Source organism: Anthonomus grandis, chromosome 6 (assembly GCF_022605725.1).
Source record: "Anthonomus grandis grandis chromosome 6, icAntGran1.3, whole genome shotgun sequence".
In the NCBI taxonomy this organism is placed as follows: Eukaryota; Metazoa; Arthropoda; class Insecta; order Coleoptera; family Curculionidae; genus Anthonomus; species Anthonomus grandis.
This window is the reverse complement of record NC_065551.1, coordinates 29,836,439-29,853,755: the sequence shown is the minus strand read 5'-3', so window position 1 is coordinate 29,853,755 and position 17,317 is coordinate 29,836,439. Positions and strand designations below refer to the sequence as shown.

Here is a 17,317-nt window from a genome sequence, read left to right as displayed (position 1 = left end):
AACTTTGGAAGGTTTAAAAATTGTGTTGAGTGTTATTTTTTTATTTTGGATAAGTCTTATACCCCATTTTTCAAAATAATTAATTTTATTCAATGTCATTTTAATTGTATAAAATTGGCTCAATGATTTTTAATTCAATGATTTGTATGTATCTTTTAGAGTCCTAAGGATGATCTCATAGAGATCGAAACCTATATCCAACAGAAGCAGAAATTAAGCAAACAAATTATAATGCCAAACATGACATCTGTCACGAGTGGATGGAATGAATTAGGCATTATTGTAGAGCAGTTTCTGCCACGTTTTGTCACTAAAATAACTTGAATACACGAGGGTTTTGAATACACATAAAGAGAAATTGTACTACCCATTCTGAAAGACTAAAGTAGGTCTGTAAATTTCATTTAAAAATTGCTTATGTATCCATGGGGCAACCTCAATCCAATATTTATACCATGTCCAACGATAATCATCATTAAAGAGCAACCATATAGCGACTTAAGCTAGTGAGAGTGTAGTCATCAGGTACAGGCTTAATCGCAGATCAACCAAAGAACCAATACCCGTTATTAATAAACTTTATGACCAAGAAAGACAGTAATCAGCTAGTTGAAATAGAATCATTGGCTGAATCGCAAATACTCCTGATACTGGATTTCAAGACCAGGTTGTGTTTTCACGAAGGGCTGCCGATAGTGGCAGTTTTTTAAGGTCTGCAACGCTCCTGGCGCTGAACTTTGAATGGCTGATAAAGCTTAAGCGTCCTATTATCAAATTACGCTCAAAATATTATAATGTTTTTCAAAGTCATGTCTAGTCGACATGTCGCCGTCGACAATAAGTTTAAAATTGTGCAAAGGTCACCAATTCCAAAAAAACAAAAACGAGTCATACATAATAAAATTCAAAACCCCGAGAACCATGTGAGTGTGGTATATAGAATGGTTGCAGGGTTCATCCTGAAAATTATTACAACCAAGTATATAGAAAAATATGTATACAGGTATATGTAAATGACATTGCCAATATAGCAGTCAGAGGAGAAAAACGGGCTAGTATTAAGAACCACTATGATTGATAATAATTAATGAAACGAGGAGCTGGTTAAAGATCAGAGGAATAACCGAATAATTGAAATAAGAAAGAAGATTTGCCGGCAAAATGAGTCTCAGATTCTTTAAAATCTCTATGGGGAAATTAAGATCGACTGTATCGAACGCTTTGGCCAAATCCGGAAAGACACACATCACCTTTATCTATCATCGAATTCAAATTTGGTACTAAATTTGATTAAAATCGAACTCATTCTCAGTACATAAATATTTTTGCGAGAATTCAATGTTTCTAGAAAGTTTTTAAAGAGTTTCTACAATCTTGGCCATTACAGTATATAGCCATAACATTTATTTTATTTCAAGCCATAATAAAAAGTAATGAATTATCAAAGAAACTTACAAGAAGAGAAAAAATTAAAATATTCCGAATCTCAGTTCTCTTTAATGATCTATGAATTTTGAAGTATAAGTTTCGTACGTCTTTCAGGCAACTGAAGCATTTTCTTTTCTTCTCCTAAGCCTTCAAAGCTATTTCTTACGTATTTCAGAGAGCTGTAGTCTCTTATTTACTTCAGGCAATTGAAGCAATTTCTTATTTGTTGCAAATAATTAGGAATCTGGTAATAAGAAAATATGTACTTCTTTTTTCTTATATTTACAGGCAGTTAAAGTCGATTCTTATAAAGAAACATTTCTTTAATTTCATTTTTTTAGTCAGTTTATATCAATTATTGTACAAGCTAGAAACTTGGTAAGAATATAGGAATCAGTGTTTATTTTTTCAGGCTGGCAATTTTTCTTACTTCTTCCATGCAGTTAAAGCTCTTTCTAATGTTTCCAGGTAGCTGAAGTAGTTTCTTCCTTACATTTAAGGAGCTTTCTATTTTAAATATGTAATGTAGTGTTGTGTTAGTCTTTAATATAAATTTCACTTTAAATTTGTATTTCTTCGTTCTCTAATTTATGTATTTAAGTTGTCTTCAGGATCTTATTGCGATGACACTGATAATGACCCGTAGGGGTTAAAAGCGCTCTACCATGAAAAATTAAATATCTTCTACAAATACAGCAATGCCCAGTGAAAGGTATAACACAATTCTTAAAAATTGTAAAAAATAGGACCCTATAGGAAGAATTTTTTCTGGCAGTTGTAGTATATGCTTGTGCAACTGAAGCAATTTGTTCTTTTTCTTTTTTGAACCTGACAAGAATATGATGCAAATATAGTTTATTAAATAGGCATTTTGTTTTTCGTATTTCTTATTTTTGCCATATAGTTAGTAATGTGATAAGCTAATGAACAGATAAGCATAAATAATAAGCAGATCATATATATATATAAATATATATATATATATATATATATATAAAATATATAAGGCTAAATCTTTCTTAAAAATAATTATACAAAAAAACTTATAGAATAAAATTACTTAACTGAAAAATCCCATTAGACCCTTAATAATCTGAATACCAATAATAAAAAACAAAATATCTTAGACTCTAAAAGGTAGTAAAATCAGTCTTTTTTCCTTAAACTAGCGCTTGATTTCTCCATAGATGAAATCCAGTCTGCCAATTCAGGCGGTGTAGGAGGCCTGTAAGAAACATCATGACTTCCAAGCCTCGCCATTATCTCTGGTACGTTCAGTCCTATTGTGTTTTGTTTACTCCAAACGATAGCTCTAATAAAATTATCAGATAAAGTGATGAATTGCTGTTCAATGTAGAGAGTCTTTTCATCCCAAGTTATAAGCTACAAAAAAAAAGAAAAAAAAATTTAATATAAAAACAAATATTATTTTTAATTTCAAATGTTGCAAATCTCTAGTCTGACCTCTGAGCTTAACTTTAAAAATGTATGAAAGGGTTTTCTGTTTAAAAATTACATCAGGTCAGGTTCCTATGGCGCAATAGTCTGGTTATCGTTATTTAAATAAGGTCTTAATCATTTTAAATGAAATATTTACTTTGGTAGTAACTTTATAACGGTCTCCCAATGGGATGGTCCTCCGGTATCGGATATTTGTAGCCGTTTGCAAAGCGTGTCCGTTGACCTTCTTGATTTCCTCATAAATTCCCGTTCGATCGTAGAAATGGAACCTCGCGAAGTCCAACTCCCTCAGGTATCGAGCGTTATTCATATGCTTGAAGAATATGTCGAGGTCTTGGGTGGTGCAAATTCCTAAAAGTCAATAGATTGTTTCGATTAGGTGTCTTTATTGTTATAAGGATTAACTCATTGACCAAACTGTAACAATGTAATCGAAAATTCAATTATATCATAGTACAGATATAACGAGACAAATTATTTGTTTAAGCTCTCGTTATATCTGCGATCATAGAACCGTTTGCAATTAGCTAATCTGCCGTTATATTTAACATTGCATGTTAGATTGATCCTCGAATATTTTTTTTGAATTAAATAGTCAAGGAAAGAGTCTATGAGAGAGAATTCTATGAGAAATAATAAGAGGTTGTCCACCTGGTAATTATATATAAAGGTACTCTGTACAGGTCAAGATATAATAGTAAAAGTTTGAGTATATATATACATATATATATATATATATATATATATATATATATATATATATATACTCAAACTTATATATTTGTTTTGCTTGATTGCTAGAGTTCTTTATAAATACATCGTTTATTGCTTCAATTTTTTCCAAGCCTACGGATTTTATATAATTATTCCAACCTGGCTTGAGCTACAATTTCCATGATATGATCTCATAACAAACACAATGAAATGCCTGGGCTATATCAGAGAAAGTATCGAGACCGCTGGGTCGGTCTCGATACTTTTTCGTTAGAGAAAGTGACATTAAACAAATAAACAAGCAGCAAGAAATCACTGTGGAATTAAAAAAAATAATTAATGGCAGCCACCTATACCTCCTATTTTAGGAAGATTTAAAAAACAAGTGTACAGAAATTTGATAGTACAAGAAGATTTTTTATTCTTCCTTAACTCTGGCCAAGACAGATATTCAAATAAATAATTATGAATATTTTTATAACAAAATATCATCGAATGAACTATTTTCAAAATTAATCATTGTTTTAATGTTAAAATTGATCATTAATTTCAAAAATGGCATATCCAATTTTATCGGAAAACTTAATATACAATTTTTATTACTAAAAATTTATAATTTTTGTTTCTTTTTAATTTTGTCTTCTACCAAACTTCCGAAAGTATCCAAAATTCAGAGAAGAAAACACACATCTCAAGTTTGGCACAGATTATTTCATTAATCGATAATAGATTCAAAAATGCACTAGAGTTTCATTCTAAAATCTATATTACTTCAATATGAGTAGCATAAGTTATTTTGAATAGTATACAAATGCTTCTCTCGCTTATAAACCGATTTGTACTTAACATAAATTAGATTTAATGTCTAAAATTAATTTCGTTCAAACTTGTTGCATACAGCCAGCTGCAACTATAACTTCAACAAATTGTTCTAACGAGTTAAAAAAACAGATGGTAATAAATAGTAATCAAATTTATTTTTTGAATCGTTTCGTCAATGAATCGTTAATTCAAACACAATACCACTATAATTATTTAATTAAGTTCAAAGATCATAAAATATGCCTGCATTATTGATTCACGTATTAATAATACTGTCAGAAAATTCTAGGCATAAAAGTTTCCACTTAAAAATAATAAAATTTTTCAATAAATGTTACATTATGGTAATGATACGTACTTACCGTAAATTTCCGTTTGAGTATCGATTTTCATCCTTTTTTCAAAGATTCTGCCATATCCAATGGTAGTCAATATCCGCAAAAAATAATGAACGTCAAAACACAAGTATAGAAGTATGACAATAGTAACAAAAATTGCGTATATGGTAAGAGCCTCCATATTCGACAATGAGTTTTACAATACTACACGCTAACTAAAAAAAGTAATTAAAAAGCGCTTTTAATTGGTACTAAAGGTGATTAAACAGAATAGGCTGACTGTGACCGGGTATAATACCGTCCCGTCGTGACCTACTATAACCCAAGAGTGTTTATAACGGTTTGTTCCGTAGCTTGCATATGAGAGACGACGTTTTGATTTTCTTTAAAAATGTTTACAGAGTTTATAACTGCATAAAGCAAATTGACGTTCGTACTGAGGAAAATTTTCAAATGGTCGCTACGTGGTCAGCAATTACAATCGAATGTTAGAATTTTAAATATTAGCAATTATTCTCATTTTCTAAAAAATTTCCGTTATTGGACTTAAGCTAATAGTGGAGACCCAATAGACGCATGTGGATTTTCGTCTACCCATAAATGTAAATCCAGCTTTATCAGTAAAGAAAATTGGTACGGATAAAATATGGATTTATGTAATTGTAATATTATAAGCCCTTAACTACTAAACCGATAATATTATAAAAACATACAGTAGACTGGTTCCAGTAGGTTCATATAATAATAAAAATTAAAGAGTTTAAAAGATCATAAAACTACTGGTAATTCAAGAATTTTTAATCAATTGCATTATTTTGCCAGAACAACATAGATTTGAGGCTACGATCAATAACTACAATTTTATTTATACTGCATGGATTCCTGTTAGATGCTTGGAAAAGTCACTGTTCAGTTTGAAGTAATATTTGGTTTCCTTACTAAATTATAATTTACATAAAAATTAAAAAAACTTTTGTACATTTGTATTTATGTACATAAACATTTTTTTATCTTTATAACTGAATTCCTCAAATGCTTTGTCGCAAATCTTACTTAGCACACTAAACATCCGATATGTTTTCGCTAGTGTCTCTAACTAGTTTTTATATTTTAATTAATTTCATATTTATAATTTTTAATATTTCCATCGTTTGTAGCTGTTTAGCTACCTACTGTTGCTGGATCTTTGTACAGCTAAAAACAGTTGCTTCTTTCTTATTATCACTATTATCTACTCAAATTTCTTTAGTAGATGAAGGCAAAGAGAAAAATTAAATAGAAACTATTATGATTCAGTATTTTTACGATATTTCTTGCTACAAACGTAAACATTTCACATTTTAACAGATATTAAGATTTAATTCCTATAAACCAAATTTATCACAATAATTGTGCTGTAACCTATAAATAATTGTGTTTTAAAATATATTTAATGTGCCAACCATAAATTTTTTTTTGCAGATATAAGTGGTATGGAAATTATTAAGACAGGAAGCTGTACACCATTTCTTTCGATTTTACAGTGTCAGCGCTAGAATTAAAAAAAAAAGAGACGATATGTGACTTGAAAATCATCAATATATTTTTGGAATTAACGAGAATCCAAAATCTCTGTAGATGATGTATGGGTAATTTCATTTCGACAAATCAAATAAATATGTGCACATCAAACTAATCTAAATTTAATTAAAGAACATTACAATTATTAAAAGATTGCTTTAAAGCTACAATTTTATCAATCCAAATAAGCTTAAATAAATAAAGTGTAATAATGCAAACGTAATATAATAAAAAAAAATCAACCATCAATAGCCACACAGTTTTACATTGTGAACGTTAAAATATCATACAATAGTACCCATCAGGTAATTTCTTGTAATTTGTAAGAACAGAGATCGACTGATAACGATTCTGTTTTGTATGAAAAATAAAAGATTCTCTCATATTTACTCATAGGTGCCATGTAATGTTATACTTAACGAATCTTGCATTTACCCCTAAACTAGCGTAAACCCCTGTTTCAAACTTTCAAAATATAGTATGGAAACGATATAATCTTTCTTTCTTCAATAGTGATCCATTTTAACAATAACAAATTATGGATTGCATTGGCACAGAAATATAAAGAAAAAAAATTGTATAGTAATTGACAATGCTCTGCTCAACATTTCAGAGCCATTAGTAGATAAAACAAACTAATTCTAATTTAGTGAACTAACATTTAAACTATCAAACTAAGTGTTGAAAAACTAATGTACAAAATTAAATCATGATTTACTTCAACAAAAAAAAAATTACAAGATGGTTTAAATTATACTTAATTGTGTCCCTTTCTTTCTATTTTTCATATGTGCCTCAGCTATTTTCGCGAATTCTTCCCTATCCATAAGCCTATAATTAGTAGCTAAGAATCGAGAAATGGTTTGGTTAATACTGTCCACTCCATGTGCAAGAATATCCAACCCGAGTTCAATTCCAGTGCCAAAGTCACATTCATCTGTCGCAATGCTTACATTTGTCAATAGATTTTGTAATTTTGATAATAATTTAGGTTTTTGTTCTGGTAAAGCTTTCTGTATATCTGTTAGCAATTTTGTGAGTTCTTTATTGCTAATCGATAGTTCTCGGTAGCCAACTTGAGTCCTTAAAAGCAGAAAATGTTTAATTATAATAGGTGTTCTGAATATAAACTGAAAGTTAAAGAAATCAAGTTGTTAATATCTTACTTTCTATTGTAGGGTACAACGACTCCAATTTTGCTAAAAGGCCTTACAACCACTTTTTTATCTCTATCCCTTATCTTCTGTGATTTTTCAGATAAGCTGAATTGAAGTTCCTCAGCCTTTTTTTTAATGACACCTTGAAACCTGCCAATGTGCATTTTTTTAAAAGGATCCCCAATTTTCTTTAGTTCCTCTAGGTATAAACTGAAAATTGGATATATTTTTTATTTGTGTATAAAAGTTTAAAAAACAAATTATTTCTTATATAAAAAAACTGAAAATAATTTTTACAATTAATATTAAAATCAAGTACTTACTATACAGCAGCAAAAATATTATCTCCCTGTACTTTGAACACTCCGTCAGTGTTTGCATGATTGCTTGCCAAAAAAACTGGCATATCCTTAGGAGAGTCTCTATAATAACCAATATGATAACCGGTTCTATCATCACCTCTAATAACAGTCTGAAACTCAGGAGGATCACGGAAGTATCTCCAATGAATCAAGTAATTTTCTTCAGATTGTTCTGGTATATCAAAAAATTTTCCTGCTAGCACATCAAATGGTCCCACCAAGGTAAGCCCAACATCTTTTAATGCTTCCTGAGGACATTTCTCTTTTAGGCTTTTACAGAAACTCCAAAATTGATAGAAATCTTTGGGCATATCTACTAAAAATTTCTGTTTTATAAAAGTATTAACATCAAAACTTTTGGCTGTCCTGCCAAGATCAGATGTTGAGGGGTCTTCTTTTTGTGGTTCAACAGTGTCTCCCTCTTGTTTACTCTCAGTTTTAATTTCTTGATTCTCTTGTGGGATTAGTTTTTCTTGTTGGTCAGATGATTGTGGACTTAAATTATCTTTATTTGTGAACAAATGTTCATTTTGATCAGCTGTTGATTCTGGCAGGCCTGCTGTTTTATTATCCACATCCATTTTAAGTCTTTTAGCAGGTTGTGTAGTGTCTCCATTAAGTTTTGCTCTCTAGAAATTGGTAAAATGATGTTATATTAATGTTTTAAACCTAAACCCTAATTAGTTTTCTCCACTTGTTTTTTATTAATTAATTATAAAAGATCTTTTGCAAAGGAAAAATCATGTCCATATAGTCTATTTGTGTTAGAAATTTTCAGCCATCTTCATCATTGTTTGTAAATTTGGTACCTATGAAACTTATGTGTGATATATAAACTCAAACTCAAAAATGCTTTATTGTCAATATAAACATAGAAGTTGTAGACAAAGCCAATAGACTGTACATTAAAGGAATAAAAACGAGAAACTAATTTAAAATAAAATAAAATTATATAAAACTTTGAAAAATACTTAAATGCTAATCATTAAAAAATTCACCTAAACTATAGTACGCTTTACTAGCAAGAAATATTTTCGTCCTTGTACGTAGGCTTTTTTCAGTCTTAAGTTGTCTTATTTCTAGTGGAAGTTTATTAAACAGCTTTCTACCTCCATATATGATAGAGCTACAGACAAGTTCAAAATGAGGAATGGGTAGCCTCAACAAATAATTTTGTCGCGTATTATAGTGGCTTCCTAAGTGGAGTTCCTGTTTATATTTTCTAAAAACTAAGCAAACTGTTTCCAAAATAAAAATACAACACAGGGTTAAAATATTATGACTTACAAAAAGCGGGCGACATGAGTCACGAGGGTTGGCCCCACATAGGTATCTAATGGCCCTTTTCTGGAGTACAAACACTGAACTAAAAAGTGAATTTGAACATGAACCCCAATCAACGAATCAAGAACTTCGATATGGAATTTGCTTTCGATATGAAAGCATCCATATCGAAGGTGCGACTCGATAATCGCGAAGTATGCAGATCTGGCGATGGAGAAATTAAGACTGGTGGCAATAACCCTTAGGGCGTAGTAGCCTGATGAGACTTTTCTACATACATTCACAATATGGTCTTCAAATTTAAGGAACTTGTCTATGGAAAGACCCAAAAACTTACTGAATGGTGGCATGGTGATGGCTTCATTATTTAAACATATATCATTTGTATGATCAAGAGAGAATGTGAAAGTATTAACAGCATCTTTTTGTGTCCACATTTAATGCCACTTTTTGCTAAGTTTAAATTAACCAATATAATCTATTTTTGTTATAGTATATATGAGTGATGTTAGCAACCTAGTAGTTCATCAGGACACCTTGTAGAACCTTTAATTATTGAATAAACAGTGATTTACTTTGAACAATAGCCTCTATTGTATACACAACAATAGATAAAAAGTAACAATACATTGGAATTTGTGGCTCGGACCTCGGCGATCGGACGCGAAATCGGGAGGCAGCAGACTATAGTCCAGTCAAATTGGAAGTAATATCGAATCTCCAACTGCTGGGAAAGGAACTTAGAGATGTCTGGAAATAAAAAGTGTGGAGCCTGCTCTTTGGCTTTGGGTGATGATGAAAAACTATTTATTGCATGCGACAGCTGTAGAACTAGAATCCACCTAGTAGAAAAATGCTCTGGTTTGTCTTCTTCTGAAATTCGAGCTGTTGTGTTGCAGAAAAGACTGCTTATGTATTTTTGTGACACATGCCGTGATGCTTTTAAAAGTGTTCCTATATTTGTCCGTAAATTTGCTCAGATGGAAGAAGAAATAAACTATCTTAAAAATAAGATTGTTACTTTGGAGAATAGTAAATCCCAGGACATTCCCAATTCAGTTTGTTATGAGGTCCAACAGCGTTTGGAAAGAGCAAATAATCTTATGATTTACAATGTTCCAGAATCTACATCGACTAATTTGAACGATCGTATATTACACGACAAAAATCTGGTTCAAGAGGTATTCCAGAAGCTAGGTCTGCAGCAAGAGGTTGCAACCATAAGTCGTGTACTTAGGGTAGGTAAAGTTTCTAATCGCACTAGACCGGTTAAACTGATATGCACTGCTACTACTGTTAAGACGGCCCTTAAATGTAAGGGTAAGCTTCGTGGGATGCCATACAAACTGTCTAATGACCAGACTAAGATGGAACAGGATGCATATAAGGAATCTAAGAAGTCTTTATTAGATAGAAAATCTGCTGGTGAGGAAAACCTGATTATTCAGTATCGTAGAGGTGTTCCAGTGGTTGTAGAGTCCAAACAAAAAAACTTGCTTCAACCCCATTAACTGTGTTTTACCAAAATGTTGGAGGTCTTCGTACGAAGATTCAACCATTACTCAGTAGTATTATGTCCTGTTCTTATGATATAATTATATTGGTGGAGAGCAATTTGAATGACAGTATTGTAGATGCTGAACTGACGTGCAAGGGTTTCAGGGTCTTCAGATGTGACAGAAGCTGTCGAACTAGCAGTAAGTTGAGTGGAGGTGGTATTCTGATATTTGTCAGTGATAGTATACAATCACAGTGCATTTCTATTCAAGAGAACCGTATTGAGCAAATTCTGATTCTATGCCAGTGTAATGGGACTAAGTTCATTATTGGTGGTGTTTATATACCTCCACAATCACCTCGGGATACTTATATCTGGCATTGTCAAACCATGGAGTGTGTTACTACTCAATATGCCAACCTAAATGTATATCTGTTTGGAGATTACAACCTACCAAGGGCTGCATGGGGCAATGATGAGCATGGTCTCCTGGTTCAATGCCCAAGAGGTGACCCAGCTTTAGATGTTGCACAAATATTTGGTTATTTAAAATTTTATCAATGTAACTTGATTCCTAATGATAGAAATGTATTTTTAGATTTGGTTTTTTCTAATGTTAAGGATTTAAATGTTCTTAAAGCTTCTGACCCTCTTTTCGAAGCTAATTTTCATCATATTGGATATGAGTGTCATTTGGATATTTCAACAGCAAATAACTCAATCTCTTCAAATCTAGCTTATGAAGAATTTTTTTATGATTTCCGAAGCGGTAACTACAATGAGCTTAATATCTTTCTCTCCTCAATTAATTGGAACGAGTGTTTATCTCATAGTGATCTTAACTTATCAATCAGCGTTTTTTATGAATATCTCTCTATGGGGATTGCATATTTTATTCCCTTAAAGAAATATAGAACTTCCTCATTTCCTAAGTGGTTCTCCCCTGAACTTAGAAAGTTAACTAGGAACAAAAGGAGTGCTCATTCATTATATATGAGAGATAATACAGACGAAAAGTATATAAAATTTTCTCGCCTTAGGTCTGAATGCAAACGTATGTCTGATTTGTGCTTCCGACAATATATTGAAGGGATAGATTCTGGCTTACAGAATGACCCTAAATCATTTTGGAAGTATATCAATGATAAGAGGTCCAATTATACCCTTCCCAATACGCTCTTTTATGGTGACAAGCAAGCGTCCAGTGGTTTGGATATTGCAAACATGTTTAAAGAATTTTTCCAAACTGTTTATTCTCCTGGTATTGATAATAATCAGCTGCAAAATGCTCCCGCTAATGGTTTAAATTTAAACATTACTAAGATCTTAACATATGATATATTTGAAGGTATTAGCTCACTCCCTAACAAGATTACTGCAGGCCCAGATGGGATTCCGAATTTTCTCTTGAGGAAGTGTGTATGTACTCTTGCCATTCCTTTATCTTTGTTATTTAATGCTTCCTTACAAACATCCACATTTCCAATTGCCTGGAGGGAAAGTTTTATTGTGCCGTTGTTTAAAGCTGGCCGTCGGGATGTCATAGATAATTATAGAAGTATTTGCATTCAATCTTCAATACCTAAACTTTTTGATAGCCTCATAGCTAATCAACTTTCTTGGTTATGCAAAGGCTTAATATCAGATTCACAGCATGGGTTTTGCAAGAATAAGTCTACTGCCACTAACTTGATCTGTTACCAATCTGATCTTATGAGTAAATTAGAGGATCATAAACAAATTGATTCTATATACACCGATTTTAGTAAGGCGTTTGATCGTATTGATCATCAAATTCTTCTGTCAAAACTGATCTCCGTAGGGTTTCATGTTGATTTTGTGAGTTGGATTAGGAATTCTTTAACTGGCCGTATTCAAAGGGTCAGGGTAGGTGGACATCTTTCTGATCCTATCAGCGTAACATCAGGTCTCCCTCAGGGAGGGCATACATCACCCTTATTATTTAATTTATTTATTAATGATATAGTTAACTGTTTCCTGTATAGTCAGTGTTTGATGTTTGCAGACGACTTAAAATTTTGGAGGGTGGTTGGTAGTATTGTGGATCAAGAATTACTACAAGCAGATATGGATCGCCTAAATAATTGGTGTGAACAAAACAAACTTCATTTAAATGCTAGGAAATGTTGTGTTATTAGTTTCACTCGCAGGATCAACCGGTTTCAATCCAACTACTTCATTAATAATGAGCCACTGAATTATGTTGCATCTATTAGGGATTTAGGAGTTATTTTTGATGAGAAACTCACATTTATTGATCATATTAATTCAATTTCTATAAAAGCATCAAAATTGCTAGGGTTTGTTATGAGAAACTGTTCATATTTCTCAGTCTCTTCAACAAGAAGGGTTTATTGCTCCCTAGTAAGAACTATATTGGAGTACTGCTCTGTAGTTTGGTCTCCATACCACCAGATTCATATCGATGCTTTAGAAAGAGTTCAACATAAATTCCTGAGATATTGTGCTCATAGAACTTTAACTGTCATTGAGAACCATGACTATTCTTATATTGAAAGTCAATTATCTATTCCGACACTGTCGCAACGCCGTAATATTTCTGGTGCTAGTTTTATATATAAGATCGTTAATAGGCTTATTGATTGCCCTGATCTGTTGGGTCGCATACGATTTAATGTTCCTCATCACGGGTTGCGCCATAATGTAACCTTTAACATTCCAATCCACAGAACATCCTATGGAATTAACAATCCTATGGATAGGTATATGAATTTGTTAAACAATTCGAATATTGATGTGTTTAACATAAGTTCCTTAATGCATCTAAAGAGGTCACTTACTTCATAATTGTGCATAAAGTTTTGTATTTACATTCTTGCATATAAATTATTAAGGTTGTTTCTAGTATATGTAGTATAGGTGTTTTTTACTTTAGTATTAATTTTTTAAGTATGTTTAGATTATGAAAGTTGTTTATGTAAATATTATTGCTTTGTAAAATTTACAGTTAATGGGGTTTTCCCGTATTATGAATAAATAAATAAATAAAATAAATAAATAAATGACATTTAAAATTAAGGATATTTTTTTGGAAACATTAAATGTCAAAAAATTTGCATCACACCAGTCTTTTATTTTTAATAAATCTGCACGTATATTGGCCTCCATTTGAGAAACATCAGAGTCGTGCCAGAGGATGGTGGTATCATCGGCAAACAATGTAAATTTGCCAGTTACCTGCAGTTGTGGCAGATCGTTCACATAAATGAGAAAAAGTAAAGGACCAAGTACTGATCCTTGCAGAACACCCACATTTATATTAAGTTTGACAGCCTGGACATGATTTGATAAGTAGGAACGAAACCACTTAAGGGCAGTTCCTCTGGAACCATAGAGCTCCAGTTTCATCAGCAGCACTCTGTAACTCACGCAGTCAACCAGCGCAGTCAGTGCCTTGGACAAGTCTCATAACACCGCTGCTGCAACTTCACCAACATTCAGTTGGTTGTACAGGTGCTCTAGAAAGCTAAAGATAGCATCATTTGTGCTCACAGACTCACGAAAGCCAAACTGCTGAAGACTCAATAGGCCAAACCTATTTAAAAATGAAACCATCCTCACCTTAACGAGCCGTTCCACTATCTTGGCTAAAGTAGGCAATAACGCTATAGGTCTAAAGTTAGAAGGACAGTCGCGATCGCCACCCTTGTAAAGAGGAACAATCATTACTCTTTTTAAGCACTCTGGGAAAACTCCAGACATAAATGAAAAGTTAATTGACTCGGCCAAGACTTGCAAAGCAACAAGAGGTAAAGCAGAAAATATTTTAAGAGAAAGCTCATCCCAACCTGATGAACTCTTATTCTTAATATTAACCATTAACTGTTTAAGCTCTTCTACACTTGTGGGGGCAAAAAAGAAAGATTCGGCTACTACCACATTGCTGAGATAGCTCCTGGGATCTATTTTTTGTGAGGTATACTTATAGGTATGGTATACGCGTTAAAATTATGTTAGTTAAAGCTGTTTCAGACAACTATGAAACAATGAACCAGAAATAAATTGTTAGTATGGGATGGAATTGGTTTAGTCCCTTAAGATAATACTAATACAATTGTCATGGTTTATTTTTGTAATTTCAGATTTATATAATAAATTTGCAAACGACATGTATATTTGGTTTTGGTATTTAATATTTGTGTATTTTATTGGTGCAATCTTATTCCATATGTAATAATGTAAGAGTAATATAGTATTTATAGACCAACAGTATTTTAGTTAAATTTTTTAACAGATGAATTTTTTTGCGAGAATATCCACTTTTGGTTTAGAAAGCAAGGTTTATTTGTGTCCAGGAAACAAAAACATATTTTACTATTGTGTGGAAAGTTCACAGCTTTATGGTTTATGGTAGTTCATGTTAGAATGTAATAGCATTTGATAAGTCAAAATAAAGAAATAAAATTATAAACGATGATACAAGAAAGAAGGGGTTAAAAGTTGATGCTTAAGTTTGTAAGATAAGTATTCATACTCTATAATATAGAAAGATGGGTGAGTAGATATACCTATATTAAATTTTTGAGTGGTGGTCTATTGTAATCACTATACCTTGTATTTTGAGATTTATACTGTAAATCAAATAATCTAGCTAGTTTGTTTTATTTATATAAGCATCATTGTCTAATGAAATTATGCCACTTTTGAACAAGACAACCTAAGATAATGAAAAATAAAGTAAAAGAGATAAATAATTGTATAATCATTTTATTAATAATCGAATATCAGACAATAATGTTCAAGACTAACCAATAGTTTACTTGTAAATGTAACCATGAAGATTGGTCATCAAATCACTTTGCACTTTATCAAAATTATTGACAATTTAAGTATGGGTTAAAATGACCATAAAAACCATAAAAAACCATATTTAACTTTCTTTGGTAAGTAACTCATAGAGATCATTTATATTTTATACCCCAAGATAATAATTTAAATTCACCTACTTTTGGAGGAGGATGTTTGTATTTTTCATGATGAACTGCATTTTTTTGGTAACATCTGGCACCATATTTACACGCTATTCGAGGATCCTTAACATACGCTTCTCGATCGGTTATCGGCGTTTTATTGTCTGCCATTTTTACAAAAATTTAATGTTACGTTTTTTAAACTTTTGTTTATTTATAAAATTAAATCCTAACTATGACATTTTGAGGTTAGTCAAAATGTCAGATTTTTGACATTTCCCGCCAAAAGATTTTTCTATTGTTGGCTGTAGTGCGACAGCGTATATCGTTGATACCAAAGGACTAAGATCATCAGCACGTTAAAGGTAATATTATTTATTGTTAATTGGTATGACGTCAATGGAATGAATGGATGAACATTTTTTACTATTTTGTATTTAAACGCTTCTAATTATCGTCAAAAAATATTCAAGATTCATTTAAAATATTCTCCAAATTAGTGGAGTTAAATTGGAAAGAAATTAATCAAATATAAAAAACAAAAATCTGCATATTAAAAAATAGATAACGCAATCAATTAAATCATTATTTTGCGGCAAATTTTAAAAATTAGACATTAATTAAGAAAAAAATTATAGAGTGGTAACTTTTTAATGCACAAGGATTGGAATACCATTAATGGTAAAATATAGATTATCCAATTTAATACAAAAGTTTGTAACTCATTTAACAACAAGTTTTCATTATCAAAATGTAAAAAACTTACATTTGTGTTCTAAAAATTACTAAAACTTGTACTTGCAATTGCAAGTTCTGAATTAAAAAAAAAAATCCTATAAATTTGATTAGGATTATTTAAAATTCGAATAGTTTAAATATTTTTTATTTTCTGAAATTTTTAAAAATTGACTTAAAACGCCATTTAAATAAAATAAGAAAAAAATATGACGTCCAAACTCAAAAAAGAAACCTTTGATTTAGTAATTTAATTTAAAAAAAAAGTGTTTTTTTTTCAAACTATTTTATCAAATTATATGTAATTTAATATTCATTAAAACATGTATGACATGATAATGAATTATAATTAGATTTTCTTTATTTGATACCCAAATTTAAATAAAAAAAATTTAATGAAATGTTTTGATTCGCAATACGGTAACTTTTTTTTATATTAATTTAATAAAATTCTTTCTTAATCTTTAATTATTTTTATATACTTTTAATTAAATATTTATTTTAAGAGTCCAACAGTTCTTTTAATAATTAAAAATATCTTCTTTATTTTTTCATTTATTTGTTTTCATTATTTGTGTTTTTTCGACTAGTCTTAACTAAATTAAATTAGAATATTTAAATATTCCACTTCATCTAATTTGCGAAAGCCTTTCTTAAAAATTGGTCATAAAATTGAGTAAATTCAATTTAATAACCTTTGCGGGATGTTGATGGGATTTTACAGCGACGTCTATTAACATAAATGTAAATTGCATAAAAAATGATAAAAAATAGTCTTTTTTTATTTTTTTTTAGCTTAAAATTATTATTTGCATACCTTTAAGCATTTAAACTTAAGCAAAATTGCTTGCAAAATTTAAATGCTTTTTACCAAAGAGCATTTAAATCAAAAAAAGAAAATAATTAAAAATGATAGATCAAATCAGATCAAAATGAAGATCTTAAATTAAAATAAATATTCAAAACTTAAGCCTTAAAAAAATTAAAAATCAATACTCTTTAATCA

The 17,317-nt window shown here is 30.9% G+C and overlaps 2 protein-coding genes across 2 annotated transcripts; both read right to left on the bottom strand.

Annotated features, from left to right (window-relative positions):
- Nucleotides 1–2,370: 2,370 nt before the first annotated feature.
- Nucleotides 2,371–5,117, bottom strand: LOC126737198 (protein THEM6). Its single transcript, XM_050441969.1, has 3 exons — nucleotides 4,788–5,117; nucleotides 3,026–3,240; nucleotides 2,371–2,811 (listed from the first exon to the last, which is right to left on the bottom strand). The coding sequence occupies exons 1-3, from the start codon at nucleotides 4,942–4,944 to the stop codon at nucleotides 2,575–2,577; spliced, it is 609 nt and encodes a 202-aa protein (XP_050297926.1). The 5' UTR covers nucleotides 4,945–5,117; the 3' UTR covers nucleotides 2,371–2,574.
- A 1,306-nt stretch (nucleotides 5,118–6,423) lies between these two features.
- LOC126737195 (histone PARylation factor 1) lies at nucleotides 6,424–15,841 on the bottom strand. The gene is made up of 4 exons (XM_050441964.1): nucleotides 15,613–15,841; nucleotides 7,804–8,471; nucleotides 7,490–7,690; nucleotides 6,424–7,406 (listed from the first exon to the last, which is right to left on the bottom strand). Exons 1-4 carry the CDS (start codon nucleotides 15,745–15,747, stop codon nucleotides 7,070–7,072), a joined length of 1,341 nt encoding a protein of 446 aa, XP_050297921.1. The 5' UTR covers nucleotides 15,748–15,841; the 3' UTR covers nucleotides 6,424–7,069.
- Between the last annotated feature and the right edge of the window lie 1,476 nt (nucleotides 15,842–17,317).